This window comes from Brachyhypopomus gauderio, chromosome 3, assembly GCF_052324685.1.
Source record: "Brachyhypopomus gauderio isolate BG-103 chromosome 3, BGAUD_0.2, whole genome shotgun sequence".
Classification (NCBI taxonomy): domain Eukaryota; kingdom Metazoa; phylum Chordata; class Actinopteri; order Gymnotiformes; family Hypopomidae; genus Brachyhypopomus; species Brachyhypopomus gauderio.
Window position 1 is genome coordinate 14,027,521 of NC_135213.1, and position 13,849 is coordinate 14,041,369.

At 42.4% G+C, this 13,849-nt stretch overlaps 2 protein-coding genes across 3 annotated transcripts; both read right to left on the reverse strand.

Moving 5' to 3' along the window:
- Positions 1 to 325: 325 nt before the first annotated feature.
- LOC143509745 (cartilage intermediate layer protein 1-like) lies at positions 326 to 1,356 on the reverse strand. Its single transcript, XM_076998571.1, has 5 exons — positions 1,229 to 1,356; positions 999 to 1,032; positions 909 to 929; positions 586 to 757; positions 326 to 463 (listed from the first exon to the last, which is right to left on the reverse strand). The coding sequence occupies exons 1-5, from the start codon at positions 1,238 to 1,240 to the stop codon at positions 358 to 360; spliced, it is 345 nt and encodes a 114-aa protein (XP_076854686.1). The 5' UTR covers positions 1,241 to 1,356; the 3' UTR covers positions 326 to 357.
- Positions 1,357 to 6,552: 5,196 nt separating this feature from the next.
- LOC143509744 (cartilage intermediate layer protein 1-like) lies at positions 6,553 to 7,582 on the reverse strand. Of its 2 annotated transcripts, XM_076998568.1 has the most exons (5): positions 7,462 to 7,582; positions 7,232 to 7,265; positions 7,143 to 7,163; positions 6,813 to 6,984; positions 6,553 to 6,690 (listed from the first exon to the last, which is right to left on the reverse strand). In XM_076998568.1, exons 1-5 carry the CDS (start codon positions 7,471 to 7,473, stop codon positions 6,585 to 6,587), a joined length of 345 nt encoding a protein of 114 aa, XP_076854683.1. In that variant the 5' UTR covers positions 7,474 to 7,582; the 3' UTR covers positions 6,553 to 6,584. The 2 variants fall into 2 exon arrangements, with proteins under 2 accessions (XP_076854683.1, XP_076854684.1); XM_076998569.1 differs by lacking the exon at positions 7,143 to 7,163.
- Positions 7,583 to 13,849: the final 6,267 nt, after the last annotated feature.

Genomic DNA, 13,849 nt, shown 5'->3' on the forward strand with positions numbered 1-13,849 from the left:
ATACATGCTAGGTTTCCTTCCTTTGAAGAAAGGTCATTTTGACAAACTCTCCCCATCTACAATTCTGTAGCAACTCCTCTTGGTAGGCAAGTTTGCTCATACACCAAACGTAAGCAGAGTGGGTACCAGATTTGTACTGCACACCACTGGGTTTCAAGAGATTTACATTTCACAAATGTATTGCACCATACGGCAGAGAACACACCCTCCCAAGTGCTAGGTTAGTGAAACAAGACTTGAGGGTAGGAGAGTCCTTGCGTGATGGGCACAGCAAACACCGAGAACATTCAAATTTCATAATGGATGAAAAACCAAGACAACTCAATTGGAGATAATTGGATTTAATTTGCAGGGATTTCAATTGGGCCAGGGACATGGGCATCGAAAGCGCACCTTGTAGTCGAGACAGAGCTTCTTCTTCTGCTGAGAATTCAAGCAAATAAAGCCCACAAGCAGGTCTTGGCTGACAAAGCACAAACACAAACATGGTATTATATGCTTGCTTGATGGCATTTAGAATATACTCCACATGCTGTGCATTTGTACAATGGCAATTATTCTGTTTCTTCAAAAAGGTACACTCACTGTATAATCACTTGTCCTGTCTGTTGAGCAGGTACACCAGAGAGGGTTTGAGCCTCAATAGCCAAAGGATTTTGGCAAATCTTTCCTGGGTATTTCATCTCAAGGTTTTCTAGTGTTTCCCAGTCTCCAGTCCCACTAGGGTCATCACAGTCAAACCACTGAGTGTAACACACTAGATGGAGGAAGATGAGCAGAACTGATACAGGACACAAGGATCACATCAAGCTTTTAAAATGAAAGCTTTAAACTGCATGAAATGCAAGTCAGCTTGATTGCCCAGCTACATGTAGCCCAAATAATCAAGACATCAGATTGGAGCTTACCCCTGCGGTCCAGCAAAGCTGCTGAAAGACAAAGCAAAGTATTTCAGTGCAAGTATTTCAATGGAGTTCTGTAAAAGAGAGGTTACTTACCAGCGCTAGGAATGGTCAGCATCATACAGAGAATCTAAAATGAAACCCAGAAAAAAATAAAAATAAAATTCATAACCCAACAGTTACAGATCACATTCTACACCAGCAAAGATCACTCAAGAAGAATAAACCAAAAAGCTTGTAACAAATGTAATGTGGAACAAAAATGCTGATACAGGTGTTTTCAGTTTCAAGAATCAGCATCAGTATAAGCAAAAAACCCTACTCACCAACACTTTCATGGTGGCAGGTTTAAATCCACACACAACTGGCACAATACACAGCTACACAAATAAAACATGATATCAGTAGGCCAAAGTCAGAGAATCATCAACAACAAAAAAAAAATCACTCAAATTAGACTATAAAGAATAACTCCTACACTTACCCAAAGTCAACTTTTGTGATGGTGTGGTTCATTCTGCTCTTTTGTATGGACTGGAGGAATCCTTTGAGTGCTGGGATCAGGGGAGCATGCTGAATGTACCTGTTTGTAGAAGGGCATTCATTAAATAAAGTTCGGATAAAAAAACTATACTTAGCAGTGAGATGAAAATAGCTATAGATAGATGTAAATATAAAAGTGATTGTGACACGTATTTAGGATGTTGCATATTGGTAACTCTGCATACCTGCCCATCTAGGATGAATGGTTTAGCCCTTGTAGAATGAGGGCGGGGCTCAAGGGTCAAAAACCGAGTAGCTTAGACAAATGAGAAAAATGGGCGGGGGGAATAAAGATTTGTGTGGTTTGCACCTGGTCATTTTTATTAATGTTAAGTCTGTTACTATTTATAAGAATGTGGTGCAATATTTGCATTTTACTACACATTGTTTAATTCTGATATATTGCTCAGATCAATTCCTAATTTTTTACAAGCTTAATTGCAGATGAGCCATATATGTAATGTGAATGAGTCTGTCCTCAAAAAGAGCATGCATGTGCACATTGATATGTTTTTGAACAAGTCACCAATGACAAAAAGATGACTCATGAAATTAAAGGCAGTAAAATTGACACAACAGAAGAATGCAAGGAGAATTTTGACCGCAGAACTTGTTTTACATTACGCTTGAATATTAGGTTATACTTGATTGATACAGTTCATGAAACATTCTGTTCCCCATTGTGGGTATAGAACTACAATTTGTTAAAGGAACTTTAACAGAGACTTTATGTGCATTTATGTGAAGTTAGCAAGATTTCTCATCAATGGAAGTTACAAACTGTGTTTTCAGAAGAAAAAAGATTCTTAACCACAGATTTTCCCTTTTTTCTCCTGTTACGCTTGGGGAGAATCTCACACAAAGATGGATACCAGGGGTGTTCTAATGATTTGTTCAATCAATCATTTTTTTTATATATAGCACGTTTTACAACAGTTATTGTCACAAAGCAGCTTTACAAGTGTTCAAGTCCAAGCCCCCAGTGAGCAAGCCAACGGCGACAGTGGCAAGGAAAAACTCCCTAAGAGCATGAGGAAGAAACCTTGAGAGGAACAAAGACTCAGCGGGGGAACCTATCCTATTCTGGCCGACACCCATCACCACGACAACAATTTAAGAGATAGGAAGGATTAAAAAATCTCATCATTGTGTGTATTTATATACATGAGTTCTCTATCCTATTCAGTCTTAAACGTCTTGTTGGTTTGTAATAGTAGTCCAGGGCTGCAGAGATACAGCCATAACAGGGGAAAATTCGGGGCAGTGAGAGGGTCCAGGGCAGTGGGTTTATCCTTCATCCACAACTAGTTAGTCAGGGAAGTGGGTTAATCCTTTATCATAGCTGGTTAGGCAGGAGGTGGCTGGGCCAGGATGTACTCGGAAATGGCTCTTCTCTCCTTGTCTCAGTATTTCTCTAGAAGGTGGGCAGACATACAGAAAAGAAAACTGGGAAAATTAGCTCTGTATGGGATTATATCAATCAATCAATCAAATTTTATTTATATAGCGCTTTTTACAACAGTTGTTGTCACAAAGCAGCTTTACAAGTGCCGAGTCCTAGCCCCCAGTGAGCAAGCCAAGGGCGACAGTGGCAAGGAAAAACTCCCTAGTTTTTTGCATGAGGAAGAAACCTTGAGAGGAACCAAGACTCAGGGGGGGAACCCATCCTCCTCTGGCCGACACCGGTCACCATGACAACAACAATTTAGACAGAAAGAAATAAAGAAAAGGAAAAGATGTAGTATTGTCCATCATGGTGTAGGCTTATCCGGTCAGGCAGTAGGTGGCTGGCACTGGATAACTCGCTTGTCTCTCCTCATCTCATTTTTCCTCGAGCAGGCGGGCAGCCATGTGGAGAAAATAAAACAGGGAAAATTAGCTCTGTATGAGGACAGATGAAATTAAACACATTTCTGGAGTGTGGCAGCAACTCCGGCATTAAGTTAAACTATTACAGCCTAGCTGAAAAGGCAGAACCAGAAGGTAGCATAGGCTTGGGGGCATTCTGAGACAATGGCATCCATCCACTGCACTGTCAACAAACTTGAGTGACCACGAGCAGTGACAGGACGACAGCACCAGCACCCCAGTCAACCATAAAACCCTTCGTCTATGAACCCCTGGATCTGTACCTTTATCTAAGGGGGGGATGTTAATTATCAAACGCTAAACCAAAAAGGTGGGTTTTCAACCTAGACTTAAAGATTGTGACTGTGTCAGAGTCCCGTACGCATTTTGGAAGGTTGTTCCAAAGCTGGGGGGCCTTATAAGAAAAGGCTCTTCCCCCTGCTGTTATATGTGGGACAGATGAAATTTAAACATTTCTAGAGTGTGGCAGTAACTCTGGCATTAAATTAAATTATTATAGCCTAGCTAAAAAGGCAGAACCAGAAGGTAATACGGACTTTGGAGATATTGGCTCATGAGTCCATTCACTACACCGTCCACAAACTTGAGTGACCACGTGCAGTGAAGGGATGACAGCATCAGCTCCCCAGTTTACCATAAAACTCTTCACCCATGAACCCCTGCATCAGTACCTCTATCACATTAATTACCAAACGCTAAACAAAATATGTACGTTTTCAACCTAGACTTAAAGATTGAGACTGTGTCAGTCTCGTACACATTCTGGAAGGTTATTCCATAGTTCGGGGGGCCTTATAAGAAAAGGCTCTTCCCCCTGCTGTTACCTTATTAATTGTTGGAACTAATAAGAGGCCAGCACCTTGTGATCTTAGTGGACGTGGTGGTTCATAATAGAGATAGGTTTCTGGAGGTAATCAGGAGCAAGCTTGTGCAGTACTTTATAATCAGTAGAAGAATTTCATAATTTAACTGGGAGCCAATGCAGGGCTCATAGGACTGGCCTGATATGATCAAATTTTCTAATTATAGTCAGAACTCTGGCTGTGGCATTTTGAACTATTTGAAGATTATTTTGATTCCTATATGAGCATCCTCACAGTAATAAGGTACAGAAATCTAAACTGGAGCCAACAAAGGCATGTACCAATTTTTCTGAATCATGCTGTGATAATGCATTTCTTAGCTTGGCAATGGTGTGGAGATGTAGAAAAAGCTATACTAGTAGTATTATCTATGTATTTTTCAAATGATAGGTCAGAGTTGAGTGTGACGCCGAGATTCTTGGCTACTGAGCCAGGTGTAATGGGGTAGTCTGCGAGATTTATCATTAGATGTGGTCTTGTGGCCTTTGGGCACAAAAGGAAAACTTCAATTTTGTCCTATATCCCGATTCTTCGCCCCTGCTCACAAGATTGTGCTGGGAGACGACTACAGCACTAAGGCATAGGGCAGAAACGGTGGAGTAATAATCTGTGGCCACCAGTTGTCTTACTCTTGAAAGGCTGATGCAGTTGTTAATTTTAGAGCAGATGACTAACACTCATGCTTCTGATTTTATCCCTGAAATTGGACTTATTCTGTGCTGATTTAAGTGTAATTTGAGCAGGATAGTATATAGCTCTTTTGTGACATCAGTAATCTTGTGAGGGCATGATTCAAATGCACAAATCTTGATACCACAAGCTCAACATCTACATGAACATAGTCAAGCATCAACTGACTTGGATGTACACCATTTCTCTTTAGCATAGATGCTAGGTTTCCTTCCTTTGAAGAAAGGCAAATTTGACAAACTCTCCCCATCTACAATTCTGTAGCAACTCCTCTTGGTAGGCAAGTTTGCTCATACACCAAAAGTAAGCAGAGTGGGTACCAGATTTGTACTGCACACCACTGGGTTTCAAGAGATTTACATTTCACAAATGTATTGCACCATACAGCAGAGAACACACCCTCCCAAGCAGGCCCGTTGACAGTCTTGCTGGGGCCCGGGACAAGAAAGTTTCATGTGCCCCCCTCAGCCCCCCGCTTACATCATTTGAATTTCCTCTGTAGCAGACAATCCTTGAGTTAGGTCATATAGTATATAACAGGGGTCACCAAATGGCGGACCGCGGTCCAGATCCGGACCCGAACGCCGTCCTGTCCGGGCCCAATCACATTCCCGATTAACTGGATACGGACCCAAATGCCAAAAATATTTTTTAATTTTTACGAGACTAAATTTTTAACCGGAGCATTTATTCCAGGGCTACTGGAAAAACACTCCATGACGAGTGTTACGTTCGCCACCCCCCCCCAACAACTTAAGTTTGCCACCGCCTCACGTGCTGTCAATTCGCTAGGTCGTGCAGCTCTCGAATTTGTAACTTTGCGCACGCCACGCTTCAGCGCAATGAACAAAGTCATGTTTGCAGGTTCATACACCTTTATAAAAGTGGAATTAAAGCACTTGTACGTCACTTTCAAGGTCCATTTCAATATTTCCCAGAACGTTAAACTTAAGTTAAATATTTATACATATACTTGAAATAATTCACTTTTTAAAATCACATTATTTAATGGTTGTTCATTTTCAAAACGCCCAATCTTAACGCCTTCACGTTCTCTCATGTTTCGTCCTGGAATTACAAGAGGCTCGTATTTGTTAACGTAATACAAGAGAACTATTCAAACAGCTATTTGTTGTGAAACGAAGTAGTTACAGTTTCAAGTATTTTCAAATACTTGAGCACTTTTCAAACCTGGAACACAATGCAACATTAAAATTTGTCAGGTAAATATTTTTCCTTTCTGCGCTCCAGATTTTTGTTTACTTTAACTATCCACCATTATATTTCCCACTGTTGGGCGGGTACCAGCCAGCTACGATCGGTGCTGGATCAAACCATTTCAGTGGGAGGCGGGGGTGTACGCACTTAATGGAAAATATGCAGATAGGTAAAACATTTTTAGCCATTGAGCTTATTTTAAGAACAATTTTCTATTAATGACAGATTAAGATTATTTAAAACTATAGACTTTAAATAAAAAATAAATTGCTGGGCCCTTTGATAGGCCCCCCTTGCCCTGGGGCCTGAGACAACAGACCCGGTTGTCCCCCCCTGTCGACGGGGCTGCTCCCAAGTGCTAGGTTAGTGAAACAAGACTTGAGGGTAGGAGAGTCCTTGCGTGATTGGCACAGCAAACCCCGAGAACATGCAATTTTCATAATGGATGAAAAACCAAGACAACTCAATTGGAGACAATGGGATTTAATTTGCAGGGATTTCACATGGGCACGCGACATGGGCATTGAAAGCGCACCTTGTAGTCGAGACAGAGCTTCTTCTTCTGCTGAGAATTCAAGCAAATAAAGCCCACAAGCAGGTCTTGGCTGACAAAGCACAAACACAAACACGGTATTATATGCTTGCTTGACGGCATTTAGAATCTACTCCACATGCGGTGCATTTTTACAATGGCAATTATTCCGTTTCTTCAAAAAGGTACACTCACTGTATAATCACTTGTCCTGTCTGTTGAGCAGGTACACCAGAGAGGGTTTGAGCCTCAATGGCCAAAGGATTTTGGCAAATCTTTCCTGGGTATTTCATCTCAAGGTTTTCTAGTGTTTCCCAGTCTCCAGTCCCACTAGGGTCATCACAGTCAAACCACTGAGTGTAACACACTAGATGGAGGAAGATGAGCAGAACTGATACAGGATACAGGACACAAGGATCACATCAAGCTTTTAAAATGAAAGCTTTAAACTGCATGGTATGCAAGTCAGCTTGATTGCCCAGCTACATGTAGCCCAAATAATCAAGACATCAGATTGGAGCTTACCCCTGCGGTCCAGCAAAGCTGCTGAAAGACAAAGCAAAGTATTTCAGTGCAAGTATTTCAAAGAGTTCTGTAAAAGAGAGGTTACTTACCAGCGCTAGGAATGGTCAGCATCATACAGAAAATCTAAAAGAAAATCCAGAAGAAAAATAAATTCATAACCCAACACGTACACATCACATTCTACACCAGCAAAGATCACTCAAGAAGAATAAACCAAAAAGCTTGTTGCAAATGTAATGTGGAACAAAAATGCTGATACAGGTGTTTACAGTTTCAAGAATCAGCATCAGTATAAGCAAAAAAAAAAAAACCTACTCACCAACACTTTCATGGTGGCAGGTTTAAATCCACACACAACTGGCGCAATTCACAGCTACAAAAATAAAACAGGATATCAGTAGGCCAAAGTCAGATAATCATCAACAACAACAAAAAAAAAATCACTCAAATTAGACTATAAAGAATAACTCCTACACTTACCCAAAGTCAACTTTTATGATGGTGTGGTTCATTCTGCTCTTTTGTATGGACTGGAGGAATCCTTTGGATGCTGGGATCAGGGGAGCATGCTGAATGTACCTGTTTGTAGAAGGGCATTCATTAAATAAAGTTAGGATAAAAGACTATACTTAGCAGTGAGATGAAAATAGCTATAGATAGATATAAATATAACAGTGATTGTGACACGTATTTAGGATGTTGCATATTAGTAACTCTGTATAGCTGCCCATCTAGGATGAATGGTTTAGCCCTTGTAGAATGAGGGCGGGGCTCAAGGGTCAAAAACCGATATTTGCAATATTTGCATTTTACTACACATTGTTTAATTCTGATATATTGCTCAGATCAAATATTTATTTTTTACAAGCTTAATTGCAGATGAGCCATATATGTAATATGAATGAGTCTGTCCTCAAAAAGAGCATGCATGTGCACATTGATATGTTTTTGAACAAGTCATCAATGACAAAATGATGACTCATGAAATTAAAGGCAGTAAAATTGACACAACAAAAGAATGCAAGGAGAATTTTGACCGCAGAACTTGTTTTACATTACGCTTGAATATTAGGTTATATTTGATTCATACAGTTCATGAAACATTCTGCTCCCCAGTGTGGGTATAGAACTAGAACTTTAACAGAGACTTCATGTGCATTCATCTGCATTCATGTGAAGTTAACAAGATTTCTCATTATGAGATTTTTTTCTCATTCACAAGAAAAAAGACTCTTATCCACAGATTTTCCCTTTCTTTCCCTGTTACGCTTGGGGCCCTGGATAACAGATTCACAACACACGGGTGTCAGGAAAGTGTTCCGAAGTTTAATAGTAATACATGTAGTTAAATACCGAACAAAGATGTGTCTTAACACAATTGGGTAAGAATAATAAAACATATGTATGATTGGTGTTCTCCTTATAGGCACAGAAGACTGGATCTATGGGTAGTGAAAAGTACAGGGGGAGAGAGAGAGAGAGAGAGAGAGAGAGAGAGAGAGACAGAGGTTCTAACTCAGGAGCAGACACACAGGTAAGGGAGTGAACTACCATATTTTCTGGACTATAGAGAGCACCTCAATATAAGTCACACCTACAAAGTTTGTTTTTTTTATGGAAAATGTTGTATAAGCTGCAGTGGGCTATAAGCAGCATATATCTACTGAACTGAATACTACGGAGCCCCTAAAGGATCTAGGTAGAAAAAAAATATTTTGAAAGCTAAATTGTTCCCTCAATTTAATAAATCATTCTCTCAAATTAATAATTCGTTCCCTCAAATATGGAATAACACAGTAGTTTAGGACCAACAGTTTTAACAGGGTCATCTCTCCTACAGCTCTCGTACAGACTGGTATGTTGTTACCATAATGAACTAATAATGCTTTATGTGTGTATGCTATCAGTAGTCAGGCTCATGTAGCGAGAACTCTGCACAAACTCTCATTTACTATCATGGCTCCGTCGGTAATAAGTTAACCTCCAAAGTACACTACAGTGGTTGCTTGCTAGCTGACTAGCTAGAAAATTGAGAAAACATTAGCAAAGTTAGCTAACATTTTATTAATTTGTTGTCTATAATGTAGGCTATAGGCACTCGAGATGGATTACTACTCATTTAACAGCTTCATCGAGTTCATTCAAAGTCGTCACATTGAACAAGCGAGAGTCCAGAATTTCATCAGTGAAAAAGTAACGCTGTGCCTACTTCAGTATCTTACAAGTAGGCCATATCAGTCATTGCTTTGTTTACATGGTGTTGTTCAAATTAATGTAACTAGCTTATGTTACGGCTGTGCTCTGTGTGTGTTTGCTGTCTTGTTGTTGTGTCTGCCTGTTTGTTCCTCCGTGTCCCTAGGTGGTGCTGTCCTGGAGGTAACACCCTGCCAGCCATCCAGGAAGTCCATCCAGGAAGTCCCCAGAAGGGCGTGGCAAGAGGCCAGAAGAGGAGAGCGAGAGGAAGGGGGAGCAGGGGGCTCTTTGTGTTTGTTGACTGGTTGTATCCAGGTTGTGTTACTGTTGTTACTGTGTTACACCCACACACTGAGTGTTCTGTGTGGGTGGCTCAGGGTTGAACTGTGTGTCCTGTTTTAGTGTATGTTGCCAGAAGGGGGTAAGTGCCATTTTCTTTGTATGTATGTCTGTTTCCTCCTGTTTTTCTGCGTGGGTTAGGGAGTTAGTGTAGTTGCCTGTTCTTTGGTTGTTTTGTACTTATTTTGTAGTTGTAGCTAGTTTTGGTGTCTGGACTTAGAGTGGGGTTTACTTTGGGTTGTTTGTTGTTTTGGCCTGGCTTACCCCTGGAGAGATGGCTTGGTGTTCTTATGTGTTATCCTTGTATATTATATGTGAATGTAAATACACGATTGACTAAAAACCCTTGTGTGTTGGTTCATGTTCTGTTGGAACATTAACTCCTGGTCCGGTTACCTTTGGGGGGGAAACATAACAATTGGGGGCTCGTCCTAAGCCGTTGGTGTGTGGGTCTCTGTCTTCCTTCTTTTTTTTGGTGTGGGCAGGTGTGGTGTGTTTTGTCGTGTTTAGTTTGCATTTCCTTTGTTTTAAGATGGAGTTTGATTTGGAGCAGTTTGTGTTGTCTCCATCTGTTGAAGCTCTGGCGCGGTGTAGAAAGGCTGACCTTATGTCAGTGGCTGAGTTTTACAATGTTTCTGTGGCACGTTCTGCCAGAAAGGCAGAGATCAGAGAGACCATACTTGAGAGGCTGCGTGAGGACCGGAGGTTGCCTGTGTCCCCTGATACAAGGATTCCTGCTGTGGCCCAGGTTGCGGGGTTACATGGGTTGGAGAGGGCTAGTGTTGCTGTAGGGGGTGGTGGTTTACTGTCTGCTGAGGTTACAGGGCGTTCACCAGACACTTCCCCAGGCATGGATGTAGTTGATTCTCCACCAGCAGCTGGTTCTCTCAGTGACATTGATTTGAACATGGCTGTAAGGCTGAAGGAGTTGGACCTCGCTATTAAGCAGGAGGAACGGCAGACGCAGTTGTTGCGTGTCCGGGCTCTTGAGTTAGAGGCCAGCAGGAGTGCTTCTTCCAGACAACCTGCCTTGCGCTCTTCTGAGTTTGATGTAAGCAAAAACGTTTCTCTTGTGCCCCCTTTCAGGGAATCAGAGGTTGATTCCTATTTTACCGCTTTTGAGCGTGTAGCAGCCACTCTGCACTGGCCCAAAGACATGTGGTCTTTACTGCTACAATGCAAACTGGTGGGTAAGGCGCAGGAAGTATGCTCTTCCTTAACTATTGAGCAGAGCCTGGATTATGACAGAGTCAAAGCAGCTGTACTACGAGCGTACGAGTTGGTGCCTGAGGCTTATAGGCAACGTTTTCGGACTCACCAGAGATCTGCAGACCAAACGTTTGTTGAGTTTGCTCGTGAGAAAACAGTTTTATTTGAGAAGTGGTGTTCTGCCTCAAAAACAACTAGCTTTCAACAGTTAAAAGAGCTAGTCCTGCTAGAAGATTTTAAACATTCTGTGCCTGAGATGGTGGTAGTACATCTGAATGAACAAAAGGTTGCCACCCTTTCAGAGGCGGCGGTGCTGACGGATGAGTATGTCTTGACCCATAGGACAGTGTTTCCTGTGAAAGCTTCATGTTTGCCTACAGGCAGCATAAGAGGTGAAAGGGACAAAACAGGTCAAGGTGGTTATATGCGTGCTGCTCGCGTATTTGAGAGGTCACCTAAAAGAGAAAAATCTGTAGCTGAGACTACACAATACTCTCCCGATGCTCGTGTTTGTTTTTACTGTCGGCGCCCAGGCCACTTAATTGCAGACTGCCCTAGGTGGATCAAAAGGAAGGATAAACCCAAGTCTGTAGCTTGTGTGGCTGCTTCTACATCAGTGCCAAGTAAAGATCATTGTGTTGCTGCATTCCGTCCATTTATTTTGGATGGTTTTGTGGCTTTGTCTGAGGAAGAACAGTGCAAAAAGCCAATTAGCATCCTGCGAGATACTGGAGCAGCCCAATCGTTTATCTCAAGTAAGGTGCTTGCTTTCACAGCAGACACCTTTTGTGGATCATATGTAGTTGTATGTGGGATCGATCTTGCCCCTATTAGCGTACCCCTACACCACGTTTACTTGCAGTCAGAGTTGATTAGTGGAATGGTGCGGGTAGCTGTACAGGAGAAATTACCGGTTGCTGGTGTGGATTTCATACTTGGTAATGACCTGGCTGGTGGCAAGGTTTTCCCCAGTCTGGAAGTGGTACCCGAACCTTTACCACTTGATATAGACCTTTTAAGAGAGGAGTTTCCTGTGGTTTTCTCTGTCTGTGTCACAACTAGAGCACAGAAAGCGAAAATGATGGAGCAAAATGACCTATCCAATCTGTTTGTTGAGGGTACAGACAGAAAAGATCCTGTAGATAGCCACAGTGGGTTGTTGAAGCAGGCCCATTCTGTCTGTCATGAACTAACTCTCCCAGTAAGTCGTGCTGAGCTGGTGTCTGCTCAAGAGAATGATCAGTCACTTGCCCACTGTAGGTCGGCTGTGATAGACCAGGAGAAGGTTCATGAAGTTCCTGTGGCCTTTTATCAGATAAATGCAGTCTTAATGAGAAAGTGGGCCCCATCGGTAGCTTCAAATGTATGGGACAGCGTGTTTCAAATTGTGGTACCTGAGAAGTACAGGTCCTATGTTTTGAGCCTAGCCCATGATCATGTCATGGCTGGTCATTTGGGTATTAACAAAACATATAAGCGTATCCTGCAACATTTCTTCTGGCCTGGTTTAAAGGCAGATGTGGTGAAGTACTGCAACTCCTGTCATGTGTGTCAGGTTGCTGGGAAACCGAATCAGGTTATTCCCCCAGCACCACTGCGCCCTATACCTGTGATAGGTGAGCCCTTTGAGCATATATTGTTGGACTGTGTGGGCCCTCTCCCCAAAAGTAAAAGTGGAAATCAGTACCTACTTACTGTTATGTGCATGGCCACCCGTTTTCCAGATGCTTTTCCTCTAAGAAACATCACAGCCAAGTCTGTTGCTAGAGCACTTGTACGTTTTTGCTCTGTTTTTGGGTTACCAAAAACGATTCAGACTGACCAGGGAACTAACTTCACATCCAAGTTGTTTTCCCAATTGCTCAAGCAGTTAAATGTTAACCATCGCACCTCTTCAGCATTCCATCCAGAATCTCAGGGAGCCCTTGAGCGCTTTCACCAGACTTTAAAAGCTCGGTTGCGGGCATTCTGTGTTGAGTCTGAAAAGGAGTGGGATGAAGGAATACCCCTCCTAATGTTTGCTCTCCGTGAAGTTGTCCAGGAGTCCACTGGTTTTAGTCCAGCCGAACTGGTGTTTGCACACACAGTGCGTGGTCCACTAAAATTGTTAAAAGACCAAATGCTGAATGAGCCGTGTTCGGTGAAAGCTGACTTGTTGAGCTACGTGACCAGGTTTCGTGAAAGACTCCACAATGCTTGTGATACCGCTAAAGCATCTCTGTCCTCTGCCCAGTCAGCCATGAAGGCAACCTTTGACAAAAAGACAGTGTCTCGTGAATTCAGACCCCTTGACAAAGTTTTGGTATTGTTGCCCATGTCTGGCTCTGCCTTGCGTTCAAAATTCTCAGGTCCATATGAAGTGCATAAGAAATTGAGTGATGTGAATTATGTAATCTCTACTCCAGATCGTAGGCGCAAATTTCGCGTGTGCCATATAAATATGCTGAAGCCATATGTGACCCGTAGAGATCAAGAGTGCCCGGAACCCTGTCCGGCTCTTGTCACTGTTGTGCCGAAGTGTGATAGTGTTGACAATGATGATAATCAGCATGATGGACTAATGCCTCATTCTGGATCTGTTTTGTCTGCCCGTCTGCAGAACTCAGAGCTCATGCGTCAGCTGGACACGATCTTGCAACATCTGCCAGGTGATGCCCGGGCTGATCTGATGTCCTTGTGCACAGAGCATGCAAGTCTTTTTACAGACGTGCCCCGACAAACCAATGTATTGAAACATGACATTGATGTTGGTACTAGTAGGCCCCTTAAGCAAAACTACTATCGCATCAGTCCGGTTAAACGTGTCCATATGCGTACTGAGACAGACTACTTGGTTAAACATGGCTTGGCAATTCCTAGTTCCAGCCCTTGGAGTTCCCCATGCCTTTTGGTCCCCAAACCGGACGGAGCATTCCGGTTCTGTACTGACTACAGGAAAGTGAATACCGTTACTGTCCCTGATTCTT